This window comes from Protobothrops mucrosquamatus, unplaced genomic scaffold (genome assembly GCF_001527695.2).
Source record: "Protobothrops mucrosquamatus isolate PMUCROS unplaced genomic scaffold, P.Mucros_1.0 scaffold219, whole genome shotgun sequence".
NCBI lineage: Eukaryota > Metazoa > Chordata > Lepidosauria > Squamata > Viperidae > Protobothrops > Protobothrops mucrosquamatus.
In genome coordinates, this window is record NW_015386572.1 from 100,194 (window position 1) to 123,034 (window position 22,841).

Here is a 22,841-nt window from a genome sequence, read left to right on the forward strand (position 1 = left end):
TTAATCAACTAAGAAGGTGTTTCCAATTATTCTGAAACAGATTGTTTAAAAAATCATTTTAAATTACAAGCATTTAAAAGTTTAACAAAAGCAAGTATATTCTATCCTTTTTAAAATTAATCCAGGAGAAAATAGCTTTCTTAATAGGTAAGTATTGGGCAATGATAAAAAAGAATGCAGCTTCAAAAATATTTTAAAAGGAACAAATTTGATACTTTACTCTGTCCAAACTAATTATGGTTTAATCAATTAAAATCACTTTAATTGGGTTGAAGACCTGTTGATTATATTACCATTTGTTTACAGCTGCATAAAATACTTCAAGAGAGTGCTTGTTAAAACTAAAATATAATCTCAACATGGGAAATAATCAGTCTGAGTTCTGCCAAAACAAAATATTTTCTAAGAAAATCACATTGCTCCTAAAAAAGAAATGCATTTTATGTAACTGTTTCCTTTATTTTTAAAAAAGGGTTAGCAATCTTGATACTGCTGATTAACATGAAATAAAGCATATAGAAGATCAATCTTAAAGTGTTTATTTTTGCATTTTTCTAAAATATTTCATTACAGCAGACATTTTAATCAGTCAGATTTACTAGAATTTAAGACAAATTTTGCATTAATTGTGAATGGATTGGTATAAAATGAACTGTTACTGATTCTTCTCAGAAGAAAAAGCACTTCTACATTCCATTTTTAGAACTACAGACAATACAAATTGCAGTATGTTTTCCAGTCATCAAATTAATTGTTGTCTAACTTCAAAACTAGCTTCAAAACTCATATTTTTTTTCTCCTGGTTTCATTATATAGTGTAGAATATGACTTCAGGCAACAAGAAGATAGGTTTCACCAAGTTTTGAAAGCATTGGATCAAGTGGAAGAGAGTCCTGTTTTGGTGACACTACAAAGACAGCCATCTGACCATCCAGTCCCTGAGAAACAGGACATAAGAAGAAAGGCAAAGAAAAAGAAATGCTTCTGGTGGATTTGAAAACCTTAAAAGATGGTATCACACTTAAGATTTAATCTAAATTACTCTTGGCCCATCGTGAATAGACTTTACATCTTTTCACATGCTCTGATTTTCTTCTTCATTTATTGATTTGTGGTAATTCTGCTTTGCTATGATTCCAATGTTGGGATACAAAAATAATGGCAGCTAGGAAGTAAAGGAAATATCAGAGCATGAGATCCCTTCAGGAAAATAAGCATTTATTCGAATGCAGTATGAGCCAGATGTAAAGCGTTATTGCGGGATTGTGGCAGCGGCGGCGGTGGTGGATATTTTGGTCAGAAATATGCATTTTCTAAATCCATATAGAGCTCAATCTAAAAAGTCAAAACTCATACAATGTAAGGAGAAAACCACTCACTTGGTATTCAGATTAAACTGTTCTGAAATGTACGACAAGAAGGCCAGTAAAATGAAACCTTACCTTTCCTTCTCTCCATAACTTCCTTACCAAGCACTTCTGTCATCTGAACATAACACGAGTATGATGGAAATAGGAACTTGTTTAGCCAACTTGATTCAGGATTTTCTGGAGCTGACAGGTTTCTGTTTATAGTTATTTTTTAATGGCTTTGCTCCCTGACAAATTGCTTTATAGCAATTCTGTATCGATTGTACCAAAGTGCACCTAAAAATTTTTTCATAATGTATTTGTTTTAAATAATCAAAGCTAGCAGTCAGCAAAAATGTTGAGACAGCAAATATGTTAAAATGTTAAGAAATAACCTTTTTTGTCCCAGCTTAAATACCGAATTTTATCAGAGGAAACATGGCTTTGGGGTGAAAACCTTATATAACTGTAGGAATCTATCTAAGTCACAGCACTCTTTTTAAAACAAAAAGGGTTGAACTATTAATACTTATAAATTTTGTTTAAAAAAAACTTACTCTGAAATTAGTGTACAGGTAGTCCTCAACTTACGACAATTGAGCCAAAAATTTATGTTGTTAAGTGAGAAATTTGTTGAGTGAGTTTTGCCCCATTTTACAACTTTTTTTGCCAGATTTGTTAAGTGAATCACTGAAATTGTAAAATTTGTAACACGGTTGTTAAATGAGTCTGGTTTCCCCATTGACTTTGCTTGTCAGAAGGTTGCAAAAGGGGATCACATGACTCCAGAACACTGCAATTTTCATAAATGTGAGTCAGCTGTCAAGCACCCGAATGTAAATCACATGACCATGGGAATGCTACAGCGGTCATAAGGGTGAAAAACAGTCATAAGTCACTTTTTTCAGTGCCGTTGTAACTTTGAATGGTCACTAAATGAACTGTTGTAAGTCAAGGACTACCTGTACTATATTTTACAAGGAACAACAACAAAATAAGATATGCTTGGATTATAAAATAAAGTGTATTATTAAGAGAGTCATCCCAGACTATAAGAAACTTTCAGAGAGATTCTTGACTAAAGCATTTACTCAAGGGAAAGTCTCTTTGATCTGAGGTAATTTCCTATACGACAAAGTTCAGTCACTGTAGAAGAAAAGGTTTTGCAAACTATCTTAACACGAGAGATTCCAAGCCAATTTGTCTCCTGCTTAGAGGAGGTCTTACATTCTAAAGGAAAATAGATCTAACTCCTGAATTATAGTCCAATGAAAGTCAGTACTTCAAGCAGAAATCAAAAACTGAAACCAACAGACACAGGATAATATCGTATTGATTTTTTATTTATTCATTAAATATATAGCAAAGTTCCTAATTCCTTCGGGAGAAATTTCTTCAGAAATGATGATGTAGAAGGAAGGCAGAACTGATAGACATGGGTCCTTGTGTCTTTTCATTCATTTGAAAAAAAAACTTTGTGAGATCAAAACCTCCAGTTCATAGAAAAGGAGTTCTTGCTACAATATATATCTTTTCTAAATCTAATTCAATAAGTGGAAACATGGAAGCATTTTAAAAAAAAACTTCATGAAAAACAAAAATGCTAAGAATAGGGAAAGGAAGTGGTCATTACAAATTTCTATATAAGTTGAAAAATAGCTTTATTTTATTATTATAGCTAACTAGGCACACTATACTGTATATATGACCATCTGAAAGCCAAAAGTTCAAATTCTGAATATTTATGATATAGCAGATCAACAATACTAACAATTTTTTTTAGTCAGACAAAGAAAAAGAGAGAAAAAAAACCCATAGTTTTTATGAAAGATACTTCTTAGCTCACACCAAGAGTTTAAATCAAAATGTTGTTTCCAAATAGTTGGACTAAATAATTTCAAAATTTAATTTATTTTTTAACCTATTTATCATGAAAATACTGTGCATAATTCTGTGAAATGAAATATTTTTAAAGGAGCACACAATTTCATTAAATACAAGCTCCAAAATACTGAGCCATGAGACTCAAGTTATTGATATGCCTCTAGTAAGGGTTAGGGTGTTTTCCAGCATTTTACCACAGCTGTACTTATTGAAATAGTAGGCTATTTTCATAGGCCCAAATCTTAATAACTGAAGAACTAAATGAAAGAAATCCAATAATTTTCAACAGTCCATTTTAACATAATTTGCATTCAGCTGCAAATTACAGTCCATGGATGATCAGTTCCTATTGTCTGTCCTTCAGTCCATAAAAGTGAATATTGGCATCCTAACCAAGAAGAGGCAACTGTATAATCCAAATTTGAATTTCTTTGCTGTATCTAGTCTTATTCTATAGGCCAAGCAGAATGTATAGCAAAAAAAGAAAGAAAAGAAAGAAAAATGTTGTTTTGTTTGATTTGTAACAGCATTTTTTTTAACAGTAGAAGAGAACCGTCTACCTCTTTCTTTCCCCTGATCAGCATTGAGAAAGATGGACAAGAAAGCCACCTATTAGTGTGATGGACTCAACACTTCACACCTTGCTTAGGCATTTCTAAAAAGATACCTGGCTGTTAAAATTGAAAATAAAATGCTTGGGGGGAAAAGTGATCTAGTTTAATCCAGCAGGGCAATTTCTAAATACATTAGTATGTGCAGGTTGTAAGAAGAAATTTTAGGAAGGGAAAAGATGAGGATCCCTAGATCTTTAATAAACACAATTTAAGAACTCTTGACATCAAACTTATTGCTCAGTATTGAAAAGTAGTCTATATATTTTTTTTTATTTTTAAGAAGTGCTGATAGCAAAGAAGGCAGTGCTGAGGATGCTATCAGTCCATATCCAGAAGACCTTAATAGTAGGAGTGCATAAACCTACTACCCATGTATAGGTTTCAATAATACTAGCTGTATTCAACTATGGCGTGCTATGAAAACATGGGAAAAAAGTAAGGAGGATAAACATTTGTAAAATATTGTATAGCACATATTGCATATTCTGAATTTATTGTACTTGAAATTACTTTGCTCAGCAGAGAAAATTATTTTCTAGGAAGAAAACTAGAAGAACAAAACAGTCTTGTTTGAACCACATCTTCAATAAAATAATTATTCCCACAGTACAATAAATACCTTCTCCTTTTACTCACAGCCACAACTGTTGATAAATATGGCAGCAGACACTAATATAAATTACTTTCCTGATGAACTGTACTAATCAAATATAATGTTTTGTATATTTCTAGATTCTTTTACTGGCATAATCTCTTTTGCAATAAATTGACATATTTTCTTCCGTCTCAGGACTCAATAATTTAAGAGCTATGTTTATGGTGATTGAAGTTAATGCAATTATTCCAACCAGGCTGAATGATTCAACAGCTGTTTTACTAACAAGTCTTTTTCTTTAGCAGTTTTACAAGACATGATGAAAATTCAGTTTCAGGATGGCATACTTTAGGTGTAAAGGAGTTAAGGTTTTCAGAAATTCTCCTTTAATTCCATAATGTTGAAAATCCACACGCAGAGAACTGAAACACCTGAACATCTGTTTATAGATCTGCATCAAGAGTCAGTCCTCCTGTCTTTCACAGCCTGCTCAGTGACCATCTGGACCAAGCAACTGTGATGAGAGTTTCTTTTTAATCCTAGTTCTTTCTCTTTGTTTTTTCTTTTTGAAGGAGCAACAGTAAATTAATGGGCTCAAATAGCTTTTTGTAAGGGAAAAGGAACTCAGATGAGAAAGCAGAATACGATTAGCAGCAAAGGAGAACCTCAGACAAGTATGTTCCCCTATCTGAACATTTATCTGAGAGTAAATACCATTGAATTCAGGTGGCCTGCATTTAAGAAGACATTATTAGGATTGCTCTATCTTCTACTGCACAACTATACATATTATGAACACAAGTATATTTTAAAGTGAAGATATGATATGAATTGTCAAATTTACAGTTTCATGGAAATGCTGTCCCAGTCCTATCGTGTTTAAAAATTGCAAATTGCTTTAAAATTGCAATTCTTGTAAGGCAGATTCCAATACTCTGTTGCCTACATAGAACTACCTAACCAAACTGTTGAAATACAGTTTTCTATATACATTCACCTCCCTACCCAAGCACTTATCACTTATCTTCAAGTATGTTAAGTGATTCCTTAAAAAGTATGAAGAGTGTGAATACTCTTTGGAAAAAATAAAATTCAAAGGGCAAGTGAGCAGACTTACACAAAAGAACGGAAGTATAATTGTTTTCTTATCCTACCAGCTTCAGGTGTCAGAAAAAATATAGCCACGTGTTTTATTTTCATTATTTTACTAAAACTGATAAAACTGGGATATATTTATTTTCCTTAGATAATTTATACATTACATAGCTAACCCATGACATTTCAGAGCATAAAATAACCGAAAGTCTATTACTCAGCAGAGTTTATCTGTCAGAATCTAAAGCACAATTACCATTGGCATAAGGCACCAAAGTAATCCAACAAAATTCCTTATTTTAATGTCCTTACTTAGCAAATTCTGTGAATTCCATTAGCACTGGCTTCATATCAAACCAACTTATTGCAGATACCGTCACACAGCTAGAAGATTTTCATTTCTGAATTTTGCTCTTTCCAATCAATTCTAGATATTTCTAGACATAGCCAAATTTAGGGACAGTCCAGCCAGGTGACCAATCATGGCAATGTATATGAATATGCATTGCAAACTCTTGAGTCAAGAGCAGATTATCCCAACTGGACAACAAACTTGTCTTCATTTGTTAAGCTACTAACAATGCCCTGCCCCAATTCTGCATTTACACCTTTTGCTATTACTAATATTACTCAAAAAGAAATACTATATTGTTTACATGAATAGTAAATTAATGTATAAGTAATTCCCTTATGTAGTCAAAAATATATTGATTAACATACATCGTGGTGCCATATATATTATCTTCTCATAACACTACATATTGAATGTCATAAGATTTTTCTCATGGGCAGCTTTTACCAGCAGGCAATAAAAGTTCATGTGTACCAACATGTGTACCAACAATGGATGGCAGGAGACTTGTCTAGTCTGTAAAGGGCCAGAATATCTTCAGGCAGCATTTGCATTACTCTGACTAACAGATTAACAATTGTGATTGGATATATACAATTCAATGCATCATTTTAAAAGGCAGAAATAATTCCTATGTGCAAGTAATAAAGTGGATCTAAGACAACTGAGGCTATAGAAAAAGGCATCAAAGTTAATCTTCATATTATAAACATGAAGAAGTGAAATTAATTTTTCTAGGTTAGGCATTTCCACCTTAGATAAATGGAAAAGGTGAAGCATTATCCAATTTGTCAGGCCATATTTAAGCAGAAGGCCTTGAATGCCATACAGATAAGATGTCATATAACTGTGATTCTAAAAATTATGAAAACAGAAGCAATTGAAAGTAGATAAAGATGACTAAAAGACACATTAACTACAATGTTACATACCTAATGAATAGTTTAAGACAGTTGCCTTTGATTTAGTGGTTTCCAGATTCATTAAATTACAACTCCCATTATCACAAGCAATAAAATGTTGGGGCTATCCTGGCTTGAAATGATGAGTTTAGTGCAGAGGCACCAAGATGGAAAATATCCCATTAAAACAATATGTAAGCAAAAGCGAGCAAAGATGAAAAATGACATTTGGGGAAAGTGTATCCAATACAATGTTCATTACGCGTGACACCTTTCCTAGTATCAGTGGAATGCTAAGTGGTGCTGACAACTCAAACTGCGAATGAGAGCAAAATCCAGCCTAAGCCAAGAATATCATGACCTAGAAAAGGAACCTGCCTGGACCATCTGAAGCAACCACTGGACACCTTAGATGAACATTGTTTATTCCTTTATTTATAGTAGTCCTTTTATTTCATGAAAAACAGGCACTTCCACTGAAAAAAAGGGGAGGCGTAAAACAGATCTCAAAAGTGCAGATGTGAACATTATTCAAGGAGATGTAATAGCTTTGGGCAGATTTCAACAAATCACCTTCACAGTTCTCCTGAGTCATTCTCCCACTAAATATCAGCTACTTGACTCCAGCCCAGTTCTATCTCTTCATTTAGCAGGCTTGTGCTTTGCAAAACTCATTTGAATAATCATGGCTCTTATACTCGATATTGAAATGTCCGCAGCATGGTATTATTGTTACTAAATGAAGACTGCACTTTATTGAACTTTCAATCAATTCAGGAAAATTTTTCTAGCTTCCCTCTTGTACCCCAGTGATCTGTATATCAAAGGTTTGAAAGAAGGTGAGATTATTTTCCACTTTAATTTGGAATACTGCCGGGATACCTCAGAGGAATTTCTTGTTCTCTACAGGCAACCAAACCAGTGGCATTTTAGAAAGATTTAGCCACCATCTGGAACATTTGTCAAGGTCAGAGATTATGCAAAGCTGTACTATGGTCAGAAAGGGCTTTCCTTACTCTTTGACTATTTATTTCTGAAAAGTGGCTATTTCCTTGTTTCACACCTTAGATCACGGGTGTCAAACTCGATCATGTCATGTGACGTATTGTGACATATCGTGACGTATTTTGCCTTTGCGGAGCTGAGGTGGGTGTGGCCTATGCATGATGCATCCGGCCCATGGGCCACCAGCTTGACAGCTAAAATGTATGAGGAGTAGCATTTGCACATATATTTTTTTAAAGGAGAAATGACATAACTAAAGAGACCAATTGAATTGTCCTTCAGAGGTGGGATTGTCTTGCATGAAAAAGTTTTAAACTATGTAGACATTAAGGCAATTTAATAATCAAATGAAGAAAAACAAAGCTGAGGTCTGACAGTTTCTATTCAAAGATCCTTTTTTACAGAAGCCTTCACAGATTACATTAATAATACATGTTATTACATTAATAATACATGTTATGGCACTGCTTGAAATCTAACATACAATGAAAAGCAGACATTAACTCAGTTGGAATCACACTGACATCATGATGATGCCAGAAGACAAAGACCAAAGTTGTTTGGTAGCCATGGTCACAATAGCTGCCAAAAATAAATATAAGGGGCATGTAAAATGGAATTGTATTCAGAACAAATCTGAATATAAAACAGCTCTTGTGAAAACAATATTCAGAGGTAAGTCAATATCAGCTAAGATACCATTTATAGCAAAGAAATTTTAAAGTGTCTATATTTACAAACTGACAACCTGAAAGAGCAGTCTTTAAAACTGTCAGATCGGTCATTTTTCTATACTTGAAGACACTAACACTGTAGTTATCTCTAGAAATGGTTCATCAAAAACAGAAGAGAGAAAAATGGAATATTTTTTTGTTCCAGTGATACGTTTGCATTTCAAAGTATCAAGCTTACTGAAAATTACTCAATCTTCAAAATTTGTATATCCTGCTTCCATAAAATGATTGGTTGTCAACCCTTGATGGCATACTTATCCAAGTGGCTCTTTGTCAGCTATCCTCTTGTGCATTAGGATTGGTTTCTGATTTCTGACAGCTGATAGAAACCAAGAATGAAGATCTAGCCAGATTTTGTGGCCTTTTTTTGACATAGATAGCTCACTACTGATTCTTGGCTCCACAGCTTTTTCTTACATCTTAAAACAAGATGAAGCCATCTAGGTATTTGAGCCAGTAGATACTTTGGAGATGGATTTGTTAAACTTATTTAAATTGCTTTCTTCATCAAAATAACATTGGCTATTCTTCATTATAACTTTCATTTTGTAAAACACAAACAGAGAGATGAACCAAACCAAATTGTAAACTACAATCAACTGAACAGGGCATGAAAGAGATTCTGTTTCTTCCTAACTATATCTACCTGCAGTAATTCTAGCTTTGGAGAAAGAAAGTCTGCTTGGGGCAGTTTCCAATGCCAAAATAAGGAGACATTTTACATGGCCTCTTCTTCCTGTGGATGGTGGAAGCCCACTAAAGGGCCCTGCCTTGAAAGACAAACTTTCTCTGCCTGACTGCTTTATATCTCTCATTGGTGATGCTTCTGTGCACATCATATCCTAAGCCCAGGTAGTAAAGTACATTTACAAAATGAATGACTCACGATTAAGGGGTCATCTCTTCCCATTCTAATGACAGTCCTGTTAATGGTGCGCAGCAACTGGATCATTATTTCTTGTATATGCTGATAAGTTGTTCCCTGTAAAAAATGTTTTTCAAGATAATAAAGAATAATGTGCAGACTTAATCCATATCATATGAACATAATATTTAGCAGCATGGAAGAAGCTAGTCATACAGCCACTGCTACTTTACATAGTAATGCAATTTGACCCTTAAGGTAGTCAGAAGATTCATGCTCGCCTTGTTCAAAAGCATGGGTCAACATAATCATGTCCTTGACATAGTCTCCCTTCAAGGAGAGATTTTTTGTTTGTTGGTTGGTTTGTTTTAGATTTTCTTCTCATAGTGGAATATTCAAAGATGCAACACATCCTGCCATTTCATCTGCATCAGCTCCGCACAGTCCAAGTACAATATATACCATTGAATACTGGCAATAGTCAAACCACAAAATTATCTCCAAGATTGCACTAAAATGTCCTTTTAATGGCCTTGCAAAGAATTTGCTTTTATTTATTTGTTTGTTTGTCTGTCTGTCTGTCTGTCTGTCTGTCTGTCTGTCTGTCTGTCTGTCTGTGTCCGTCCGTCCGTCCGTCCGTCCGTCCGTCCGTCCGTCCGTCCGTCCGTCCGTCTGTCTATCTATCTATCTATCTATCTATCTATCTATCTATCTATCTATCTATCTATCTATCTATCTATCTATCTCACTCATAGAGCAACAAAGATGTTACATGTTCAATAAAAGAATTTTTCCTTCATTTTATATAGCAATCTTTTTCACTGTAGAACAATGACTCTTTGGATTCTTTTTATCATTCAACAGTATTGTTGATAGAAAATGGCCAACTTTTCAATTTCTTCACATGCTGCTAGGTTGCATGTTTTCTCATGCATTTCTTCCCATCTAATGTCACCTTCAGCATCAACTGGTCCACTCACCATGTTTGTTCTACAGGAAGGTTTAATTTTAAAAAAGGGTTCATAACTCAGTCTTTTGTTAGGAGAAAAGCACAACTCAAAAATTAACACTTTCCTTATTGTAAGTATTTAAAGACTGCTGAAAGGATGATTGTAGTCTTCAATGCCATAATGTGGTGAAATCATAGGTATTCCTAGCAGGAAAATAATAGAAGCCTAAACAAGAATTACGGCTACTATTGGCAGTCACCTTAATGACTGTTTGAATATATTTAAGTTTTTACTTTGTTTTGTTCATTTTATTTTGGTTTGACTTTTTAAGGATTCATTTTATTCTGCTGATTTCAGTTTAAACTTTTAAGATACTGGCTTTAAAATACTTTTATTATATTGATTTTACCTTTCCTTGAAAAATCTTGTTTTGAAAGGCAGTGCATGCTTTCTTTGTAAATAAACAAATCTAGGCTGAGTTTGCATATTGCATTGGGTTATAATTTGATATGTGTAGTTTGTGTGTGGTATGAACCTATACAGTGTGATAAGATAAAGCATGGCTAATATCTTTAAAAACCATAATTAAATAAGCTATGGTTTGGCACAATGTGTGAACCTGGTGATTGACTCTGAGAAATTTCACTGCCACCTACTAGGCACAATGAAACTGGTCATGTCACAGTGTTTTAAAAACTCATTGAAACTGATTCTAATTTACACCTAATCTGGAACATCCTGGCGACTTGAGAAATGACTCAAGCCATCCCAGAATTGGAGCTGATAAAATTCCCATAATTGAAATATCACGCCAAGGGAGATTGATATTAGTTCTCATCTTGGGTGTTATATCACATGTAATTTTTATCTTCAATAATTGGCAAAAGTCCTAGTAAAAGCGTATCTTTATCTCCATGGATACTCCATCTGTATTAAAGTCATTGTAATTAAGATGAAGGGCTAGATGTTAGAATAAAAAGCTGTAGAATTAAAATAATTATTAATGGCTACAATATCCAACATCTGAATAACTCTCCTGCTTCGTATTATACACTAGGTTCATATTTAATGCACCAAAAGTTCTTTTGCATATCTGCTTATAGATCTCTTTTATGGATTATAGTACCTTCATAATTCAGCAATCTGAATTGCATTCTGGTTTAGAGTGGATTTAAGTAAGTTAGATAAGTATCTATATGGAAGCAGAGGTGATTAATGTGCCTTCACATACTTATGGAAGTAGGACTCTACACATTATGGCAATTGAATAATACCTTGCCTAATTTTTCATTGCTGATGTTGTACCCTTCCTAGAGCAGTCATTGTCTTGCTGGAAAAAGTATCCTAAGTGCCAGGAAGGATGGGATGTCCCCAAAAAGATGTCACCTTCCTTTTATGGAAAGGAATAAATATGATACCCTGAATGTCTTGGAGAAAATAACACCAAGTTTTTTTTTTCTGGGTTTATGCCTCAGTTTACTTCAGTCCACAGGACAGTTTCTTGCTTCTATAATTAAGGTATTGTTTCTGAAACTGTATGACCAACAGTAACTTTATTACTCTCACCTCCTGAGCTAATTATTAGGGTTATATTTATAGTCATATCTAATTAAGTAATGCTTATGATTCTTTGCTCTGGCTGCATTCACACATATATTAAACATTGGCTCATTTTAACTGTTTATAATCTACAGTGTCCAGAATCATATCTTCTGCTATGCCATAAACTATGTTAACTAGGTCCACACTAATCAAAAAGCCAAAATCATGGAAACATGGATTAGTATAGGATGAGTGACTGTTTAGCCTAGAGGAACAATAATTTTGCAAGAGTTAGGGTCCTAATTTTTTTTCTTAATTGCCATTATCTAATAAATGTTAAGCAACCTCATAAAATCTCCCAAAGTAGCAATGTATTTTATAAAACATGAGCCACTTTTCTAAAAAAAATCGGGGGAGGGATGTTTGGGTTTGATAGAGTGTTGACTGACGTTGCAATCACTACCTTGACATCAGTGGTCTTTGTGTTGCCAACCCTTTATTAACCCAGCCTACATTAAATATGGGTTTTCCTGTTTCAGTGCAACTTAAAATCTTGAGCAAATGCTTTTCCTAACTTAATTAAGCATAAATACATAATACTCTTGACACTTGCACTTTCCTAAGAATATTAAAACTTACAGATAATAGCCATGCACCTACTATTATTTCCCTAAGCCTTCTCAACTTCATCTTCTTTCTTTGATCAACTGTTATAGTGCCAGATGCCACAGTAGGGCACAGCAATTTCCAAGAGCAGCATCTGGCTGTTTGGCAGATTTCCCAGTTCCTCTTGGCAGATCTGGCATTTTCAGAGGGCATGTCATGTATTGCTGCTGGATTCTGACAGAGTTTTCCTAAGAGGTTGTCCTCCCTCCCTCCCATCCACTCCCTCTGCCTTAATAAGTCTAACAAATAACTTTAAATCAAAGGTCTCTTGAGAGCTCTCTAATTAGATGCCACACTCTTTCTCAAAAGACCTCCTCAAAGTACAGGTAGTCCTAAACTTATGAGTACAATTGATCCCAAAATTTCTGTTGTTAAGTGAGGTATTTGTTAAGTGAGTTTTGCCCCATTGAGCGACTTTTCTTCCCACAGTTGTTAAATGAATGACTGCAGTTGATAAGTTAGTAACCTGGTTGTTAAGTAAATCTGGCTTCCCCATTGACTGTGCTTGTCAGAAGGTTGTAAAAGGGGATGACATGACCCCGGGACACAGCAAAGGTTATAAATATGAACCAATTGCCAAGCATCTGAATTTTGATCACATGATTCTGGGGATGCTACAAAGATTATAACTCTGTAAAACGTTCATGAGTCACATTTTTCAGTGCAGTTGTAACTTTGAACATTCACTAAACGAACTGTTGTAAGTTGAGGATTACCTGTAGTTGCTGGCTAATTAGGTTAAAGTTTACCTTTACTCAAAAGTGGCCCAGCTTGAAGTATTTACAAGTCAGTTTTTAAAAGAACCAAACAAAATAAAAGCAAAGATGTAGATTTCAGGTCCAGGTTTTTTTAGTTTTGGAAAAGAGCTAAACAGAGTTAGGACAATAAAGGGGAATATTTATAGCTCAGGATTGACATGAGGGGTCCTTGGTGCTCCCTTGGTGCTTGCTTGTTTTCTTGCAGACGTTTCATTACCCAAACTAGGTAACATCAGTATTTAGTCAGAGCGAGGACAAACAAGCACTTTTCCATGCTTCAAACAATAGAGAAGAGTAAGGAATGGATGAACTCCTTTGTCTGTAGAGATAATCCATGCAGAAGGAAATGCATGTCCCTAAGATAATGTCTAAAGAAACACTGTTTATATGGGTGCAGAGATGAAACACAGTCTGTTTTACTCAGGATAAAAAGGCTTTCAGAATCAGGAATCTGTGATTCAGGTAATATTAAGCATAATAATTAAACATAATAGATTGGTTTTTCTATACCAGTGGTTCTCAACCTTTTTAATGCCGCGCCCCCCAACTGGTCGTAAGTCGAGGACTAAACCGGTCGTAAGTCAAGGACTAAACCGGTCGTAAGTTGAGGACTACCCAACTGGTCGTAAGTCGAGGACTTTCCCTGCCCGGGAGCGCCATGCATGCATATAAATTTAAATATAAATAAATAAATAAATAAATAGTTCCGCCCCCTGCGCCGGCCGAGACAGAGCAGGCCGACCACCAGCTGGCCCAGCTCAAGGGAGGTAAGGCACCTGCCAGAAAAGGGAAAAAAAATGGCGAACAGCCTTGCTTGGCGACCCCCGTGAAATGGTTGATCGACCCCAAATGGGGTCGTGACCCATAGGTTGAGAACCGCTGTTCTATACAGACATAGCTTCAGGAAAAAGTCACAAGAGAGCACATTCACAATTATAAAACGTGCATGTTGCTTCTTTTGACATTTTAAAAAAATCTGCAGCCTATTAGGCAGGTCTCCGTATCCACATCAAACCTACACTATATTTTGACACTACACTTTTGGCAAATATTTAATTGACCTGTGTGAAACCTTTTGGACACTGCTATGTTCAGTATCTTTTTCACTTGGTTGCCACTGTGGAAAAGTGAGGCAGCAAGGGAAGCAAGATAGATAATTTGAAGAGTATGAAAGGAAAAGGAAAAAGAAAAAGATAGAAATAATATAAGTAAAAAACACATCTAAGGTATGTACACACCCTGGAAAAGATACAATAGGAGTAGAAATATTAAATGTATCATTTAGTGACAGTGACAGTGAGATGTTTAATTCTAAGTCCCCCAAATAAACTTAGAATGTAATTTATGACAAAAACAAGTCCTGTTTCACCACACTGCTTAAACAATAAAAATGTGTTTGTGTAAGCTTTAACATGACTTTTTCCTCACTGAAGTACTCTAGAACTTCAGTGGCCAATTAAGGGTTAGCACAAACAAGCATTGTCAGAATCCTATGTAGTAAAAATGATATAATAGATAAGAGACAAAACATCAAAGTACATTATAGGATCTATATCATGCTTACTCTATAATTATCCTTAAGAACTGTACTTGTAGTGTCAAGGGGGTGTGACAGCCACCGGGTTCAAGTACAGTTTGCTGCTATTGTAACAGATTAATTTATAACCCTAGATAATAAACCCAGCTGCAGAAATTTATGGTGGGTGGTAGAAAAAAAAAGGGGGGGCCATGTAAAATGCAGCATTCTTACTATTTTTCTCAAAGATCCCCTGAATGGCCAAGGACCAAACAAATGACTACAATCCATTCATACTTATTTGGGAAATATCTTCTGGGAATTCAGTGAGATTGTCAAATTAAACCTTTTCAGGGTAGGTTGTGACAAATATATTTCTCTCCTTTTTTTATAAAGGCATAGTAGTAATTGTGGAAAGGCATTTAATCAAATTGTACTAACAAAGCAGTTATATTAAAACATGAGGGAAATCATAAATTGGGTTAAATATTTGCCTCCATTAATTGTATTACACATCTGAATTAATAATATGATTTAAAACTGGGAAAATGAAGGTTTTGCTCACAGTTCTAAAAGTATTTCTTTTCTTTTCATGCAGTGCAGTATGTTTAACCTTCTTTTCTCCTTGACCAGTATGAAAAATAAATCAGGATTCCATTACAGCTCTGTTGTTTCTGGATTGGTCACGTGAGTGGCCACATCATTGTTTAAAATAAGTTCCACTTAAGTGAACAAGCCAGCCTCATAGCGTAAAATTGGCTTGCTTAGCAATTGACTAAAGTTTATTTTAAATGACAAGTTTTTGATATATAGCACCACACTAGGAATCATGCAAAAATGGGACTGAATCTGTGTTTACTTTCTCTGTCCATGTAGTAGTAAGAGTGATGTACATGTCAAAGACTTGTCATTTAAAATCAGTCTTCACTTAGGGCATTTTTTGTTTATGTGCATAATATCAGTCTTTGTTTACTATGTGTGAATGCTACTTTTACTAGGTTTATGAATATTGAAGAGGCACATATTTCTAAATCCATGTTTAAACTTCAGTCAAGTGACTATCCCATTTAGTGCCTCTTCAAAATATCAAGTTTAGCAATATATTAAAAAAATGACACCTGATTTGGGATTTTGTTTTAGTTGGTAGTTTCATTACATTTATTGTACTATAAATGTTCTAATGATTTCCAAACTCCTTAAAGCTGCCAAGGGTCCTAAAGGCTTGCAACAGAGCATATCTATAATGAATAAATCACTTCCTTTAACACGGCCAAAGTGATCCAAACCACAACCACTCATCTGCTTAGCATAAAAAAATGAAAGTGAATAAATCTTATGGAAGATACTGAGATAATATTCAAAGAAGTGATCTTTAAAAGATAAAGCAATAAGATAACGTGAATCATCTTTCAAAGAGTAAAATTATTGTTATGCCAATAGAAAATAAGATCTGAATTTAGTGATTTGAAATCTCTGGCCAGTGGATCACTAATGGATGTGGCATGTGCAATTATCAAGAGAAAAATATTTTTAAAATGGCTGACATGTCACCATGGAGACTGCAGTCTGGAGTCTGAATGAATTACTATCTGATACAAGTTGCATGCATCAGATTATATCTAGCATCTTAACAAACAAAAGCAATGGATGGAGATATCTATAGGATCCAGCATTTTCATCAAACCAACAAAAGCAGTGCTGCATGATACACACTCTGCCCTTTTCATACATGCATGAGATATCAGATGCATTCATTCATTCGACACAATGCTGTTTTATTATTTGACCCTTTTGAACTCCTGCAGAGTCCTCTGGCACCACGTTCCCCATTTCTGAAATCATGAAAATTACTATAATTCAGATTTGCCTCCATTGTCAACTTCAACCAAAGACTGACATTAAAAAAAACCAAAAAAATTAGGGCAACTGTTATGTAAGTCAGGGTGTCAAACTGCCGACCCGTGGGCCATTTTCATCATACTGAAGCCATGCCCACTCCATTGCCGGCAATGCAAAAAGAATCGCAATATGTCATGACACGTCACGTGATGTGGCGAGTTTGACACCCGTGATGTAAGTAATGCAAGAGATTATTTTTAACTTTAGTCAAAAGGATGTTGCATGTCTGCAGTGTATTTCTGTTTCTAGTTTTATGTGCACCTAGATTGATTATTTGGATTGTAAATAACTGGTATACCTTAATCAACACAGACTTGATAAATTGGAATCAGTTATATAATCCTGACGCTTATTGATACTCACCGCATCTTGACAGCTGAGAACTTCTAGAATGCTGTTGAGTAATTCAATGCAATATTTTTTGTCTTGTACCATTTGCATTTCAACACTTGGATCCAGTAATTCCTTCAGTTCTTTGGTAATTACAGGGAGAAGGATATCTCTACATTCTGAAAATAAACAATTTGGTACTTAGAAGGCAAATCAAGTCACAAATATTTTCATGTTTACTGTTTTGAATGTTTACAGTATAGCTCTCCCTGATACAATCATTCTTCACTGCAATCTGAGGACACTAAAATTATACATTTATGATTGTTAATAAAGGTATTAATACAAAAGAAGCAGATCTGCTGAATCATAAGAGGAATACTAAAGCTACATCTCACTAAGTATTGGCAAACTGACTCTGCAGGCATATGTGTCTTCTTTCAAAGTCATCATTCTAAAATTTGTCATGTTCTCTCATAATTCCCTGGAGAAGATTAAAAATATGATGAACAGCTTAAAAAAGACAATAAAAGATAGCAATGTAAACTGAGTTATATTCTGTCTTGATTCAGTTGTATTCAGTTAATATTGTCCACAGATAAAGTCCATACAGTCTCAGCAAGAATAAGTATTTGCTTCTTCATATTCTGAAGAAAAGACAACAACAAAGAAACAATCCACTCCGTAACATCAAATCAGTATTTATGCTAGAGACTCGGTTTTATAAAATATGGCAGTGTACATCTAAAATACATAAGAGAATGCCATCTATCACCCTCCTTTTCCTGTATTTCAATACATGCCACACATAACATTAAAAAGAAAAAAAATCTCACTAGTCTAAATATTTCCTTTTCTGATGGAGTCAGCAATACAGTAGGGAAAAAAAATAAAGTGGTTAAGAAAAGATCTGGTGAAAAAAAATGGTGTTGAAGGAGACAAAACTCCTTGCCTACAAATAATTTACAATTTCCAAATCTTTAAATGTGAACAAGTGGAGAAACAAAACACTCCTCGCTGAAAGTGTGTTATGACTGAAGTAGCATGAAACTATTTTTCCTATGTTAATGGAAAACCTCAGCAGGAACTCTTCATTCTTTTTCTCGTTCACAATGATAACCTCACAAATTATTTGCTTCTATGAAAATATATGTTCCTTTTGTTCACTGTTCAGAATTATTAAGATGAATTTATGCATCTGAATGTGCGTGTTTGTGTGTCGATGTATGTGGTGGGGAAGGAATGTGTGTTTGTGCATGGTGGGGAGACATTGTTATGACAGATATAGAAATGTTCTTTGGGTAGCAAAAATAGGAATGAATGAATGAATGAATGAATGAATGAATGAATGAATGAATGAATCCTGCCAAGGATGTAGTATTGGAACAAAGAAATACACCAAAAAAAGATTGGAAAATAAAATCGTTCAACAAGGTTTGGTCCCTGCACCCATGAATAGTCTATTCTTGAAGGTTTGGGACTTAGTGAAATTAGATGAAATAGGATCCAGCATGTTGCTGAAGGATATTTGCGGAATTGTTATTTTTTAATTGTATTTATTTATTCAAATTGGATGCTGCCCAACTCTATGCGACTTTGAGCAGACCACAATCATTGAATAACAACAAAAACAACAAAATATAAAAAAATTAGAACAGTATAAAAATAATAACCACAAAATAATTGATTATGTGCCATCCAGTCATATATGAAGATTCTCAGTCATCCAGGTCATGGTTGTCCCAAAGGTGCTTTTTCAAAAGGCAACTGGACTTTCTTTATTTTGCTTGAAGATGTTTCGCTTCTTATCCAAGAAGCTTCTCAGTTTTAACTGAAGAAAACATCTTCAAGCAAAACAAAGAAAGTCCAGTTGCCTTTTGAAAAAAAAACACTTTTGGGAGTGCCATCAAGTCATTGTTAACAACTAGTGTCACATAAATATTTATTCCCTACGAACAAGGCAATCCAAACAAGAAAGCAGACATAAAGCCTTACAAACAGGGGAGTTCCACTCACTCTACCGCAAGGCATAAATAAATAGCCAAGGTTGTCAAGATCTCTGAGAACATTTTCAGGGTGAAATATGAAAGACCCGATTCCTCTGGCAATCTCTGATATAGATTGAATGGTAGATCTTTGAAGATTTAACTACAGTCTATTATTCATAAATCCTAGCCACTGACATAAATGAAGTACTATACATTTAGCAAAACCAGTTTACCTCAAACTCTTATTTTTGGCCATTTTAATTTTAAATTCATATTATTGCGACAACTCTAATGTATATGGATAGTTCTGGGGATGGAGATATGTACAGTATATGTATGGATATATGGATGTGTGTGTATGTATACACACATACACACACACATGTGTAAAGTGCATTTATTCTATGACCTAATAAATAGAAATTTCTTGGTAGCCATCCAAGTTCTCAGTTGTTTTAATGCTTGCAACTCTTAAAAGAAAGTAAGAGGAGATGAATTGGGTACAATTATGCAAGCAGAGCACTAAATGCTTATGTCATTATGGAGCTGAAAAAGTTATTGAGTGAAAAGGAGAGCTGAAACAGCAGGTGTAAATTAACTGAGACAGGACAATTAAAATGCCTATGTTCAAAAGTGATGGGAAGGTGCTTAGGCAGTAGGAGAAGTCAGGAGTGGATAATTAAGATAGTCTTGCCCACCTATTGTCCTCCAGATGTGTTAAAACTGTGATCAGACAACCTGTCATATTTGAAATGCACAGAGGTTTGTAGGAGACGAGTATTGATGGAGACCGGGCTTAATGATGCCATGCAGATATGGTCAGTCATATGGAATTTCCTCTGACTCCATCTATGCAAGACTCATAAAGTCAGTTTTCATTGACTGAGAAGAGTATTCTCTCTTATTCTGTTTTGGAATGAAAAATGGGCTATTACTTAGGACCTATTTTTTTCCATCCTATAATAATCTATACACAGTAGTTTCAAAATCTGTGTCATAGATTTTAAACATCTCTTATTGTGGTGAAACAATATTTTGTGCATATATATCAGAAATGGATAACCTGTTCATGTTGCTGTTTACTGTACCTAATCATAAACTTAAGTACTTTGTGAAGAGAAAATTGGAATATATACTAATTGCTATGAAGAAGGAAAAAAATACGCTAACCATGCAAGATGGGCTGCCCGCTATTTATGAAATATTGAAAACTATTTCATGCAGATTTCCATTCATCATGGACATGAATTAACTAATAACCAACTTAGCATGCTAATCTTTGCTATTAAGATAACATAATCATTATCTTTCTAGCCTTTAATTTAGCTATATTGGCTTTTTATTAGTGGTAATAGAAATTTATATAGCTGTTTATTCCTATTCCATTTAAGATATCTTTAAATAAAGTAGGCAATCAATTCTTAATTCCCATCTTCTAAAAAATAAAAATAAAATGTTATATCTGAATTATTGGTAGCAAACTATATTGATTATACAAGATAGTTGTTTCAATAGCTTGTATAGAACTTCTTAACCTGCAGGACATGTTACAATGCCTCAGAATTACCACTTCATGTGACTAGCCAGGAGAGACCATAAGGATCTCTGCTGCAATCTAAAGGAACTGGTTAAATGTATATACAGAACTATACTTTAGAAGCAGGTTCCTAAGTGACTTAGGACTATATCAAGCTCGTGATGAACCTTGTATCTGCCTCACTGATCTCCCAAAATAAGCTGATCCTAGTTAATTACTACATCCCTGAAAATTCTCTGTGAGAATTGGGGGAAGCAACTATTTTTAGAAAAGAAATGGTGGCGAAGCCAGACTGGTGGATGTATGGTAAAATAATATCTTTTAATTTTGGTGATCCTACCCTCAAGTGTAAGGAAGAGTTAGAATGAGATGGTCATGTCTGCCAGTGGTCTACATACCGGTACTTACAAGTGAAGGAGATATTTAAACTAGATAAAAAGAGTCATGAGTTTGACTTTGTTAAAAACGAATTGGAAATTTTACTATGTGGTAGTGATGATCATATTATTGCTAAGGTTTACAAAATGTTATTGAAACTGAATTTGGAAAGTGCACATGTAAAATACTGTATGATTCAGTGGCCAAGGAATTTTTGGTATAATGTGAGAATATGTGAACAAAAGGCTTAAAATTCACACTACGGTAAACTATAAACTATAACTTAAAACTATAACTTTTATAAGATGATGTATCACTGGTATTTAACACCAGATAAGTTATCTAGAATGTATAAAGGTATCCTAAATTAATGTTGGAAATGTAAATGTAAAGAAAGGACTTTTTATCATTTATGGTGGACATGTGATAAAGCAAAGAAATATTGGAGTAGGATTCATATTTTAATGCAGAAAATTCTTAAAGTAAATATAAAGATTAAACCAGAAACTTTTCTTCTGGGTCTAATGGAAAAAGACTTGGGGAAAAAATTTGGAACTCTGGTTTTATATATGTTGATGGTAGCAAGAGTACTCTACGCACAAAAATGGAAGTTGACAGAATTAGCAGAGATGGCTAAACTGACTGTTTGTTAAAAGAAAAGAATATAAGTACTTTTGTTTCTACTTGGAAACCGCTTCTGGACTTTGTGCTTGTGGAAAAAAATGATATTTTGATTTTGGGTTTTACTGATTAGATTGATTTGTTAATATAGAAAGGTTAGTTCATACTACTACAGAAATGTAAAAAGTTGAGGTTCAATGTTAATGCCTTAATTTATTGCAACAGAGGCAGTCAGAAGTCAATGCCTTTTTTCCTTTTCCCCTCATTTCCCACATTTCTCTTTTTTCCCTTTCTCTTACTTTTGTTCCTTATTATTTGCTTTTGTATTTTTGTGTTTTATATTATAAGTGAATAAAAATAAAAATTTGTTAGAGAGAAAATATGTACCTTTAAATTCATTTAAAACAGTAGTATCTTGCTTACTATTTTAGACTCTTCTACCATGATGCCAAAAGGAAATAAATTAAAGATGATTTCAGTTGAAGTTCAACTCAACACGGACCTATCTATTCAAAGAATTTTTGGCAACTGAAATGAGTCCTTCTGATATGATTTTATTTAGGACTGACTTGTGTTTGGTCTATAGAAAGAGATTGAGGCTGAGGTTGAGATATAATATAATTGGTGTCTACACTGCATAACTAGTTTTCTCATCTCAGTAGCAACTTCCCAGTCTTCCCACTTTTTAAACTTTAACAGTTGGGTAATACAAACAAAAAAAAAACAAAAAACTTCTTGTTTTGACCTTAAGAAAACAGAACAGCAGGACCTTTGTTGCAATTTGAATAGAGATATGCTTTCAAGGCTAAAACAAATTATATAACTCAAGAGACTTCTTGACTAAATCATTTTGGATAAGCAAACTGCATCTAATATTATTGCAGTATTTATTTATTTTTATTTATTTTGATTTATATCCCGCCCTTCTCCCAACGGGACTCAGGGCGGCTCACAACATATTTAAAAACAAAAACATATTTACAATCCCCACCAAATAAAACCAAATTAAAACCAAATATTTTAAAGTTGTGCTGTTTAAAATTTTCTTAAAAAATAAACCCAATTTAAAATCCTCCCTAGGCCAGGCCCGCTTGCTGAAAAAGCCATGTCTTGAGGGCGCGGCGGAAAGTAAGGAGATCCGGAATCATCCGGATCTCGGGGGGTAGTTCGTTCCAGAGGGCGGGGGCACCCACAGAGAAGGCCCTCCCCCTGGGGGTCGCCAGCCGACATTGCTTGGCCGACGGCACCCTGAGGAGACCCA

General features: G+C 34.5%; 2 protein-coding genes across 2 annotated transcripts in view; one reads left to right on the top strand and one right to left on the bottom strand.

Annotated features, from left to right (window-relative positions):
* INSYN2B (inhibitory synaptic factor family member 2B) overlaps window positions 1-997 on the top strand; it is a 30,298-nt gene extending 29,301 nt beyond the window's left edge. Inside the window, exon 3 of the mRNA XM_015814113.2 lies at window positions 817-997. Coding sequence (XP_015669599.2) covers window positions 817-997 — 181 coding nt within the window. The remainder of the gene's footprint in view (window positions 1-816) is intronic.
* A 5,547-nt stretch (window positions 998-6,544) lies between these two features.
* DOCK2 (dedicator of cytokinesis 2) overlaps window positions 6,545-22,841 on the bottom strand; it is a 90,533-nt gene continuing 74,236 nt past the window's right edge. The window contains exons 26-28 of the mRNA XM_015814111.1: window positions 17,090-17,235; window positions 9,417-9,512; window positions 6,545-6,559 (exon numbers count right to left, since the gene is read on the bottom strand). Coding sequence (XP_015669597.1) covers window positions 6,545-6,559; window positions 9,417-9,512; window positions 17,090-17,235 — 257 coding nt within the window. The remainder of the gene's footprint in view (window positions 6,560-9,416; window positions 9,513-17,089; window positions 17,236-22,841) is intronic.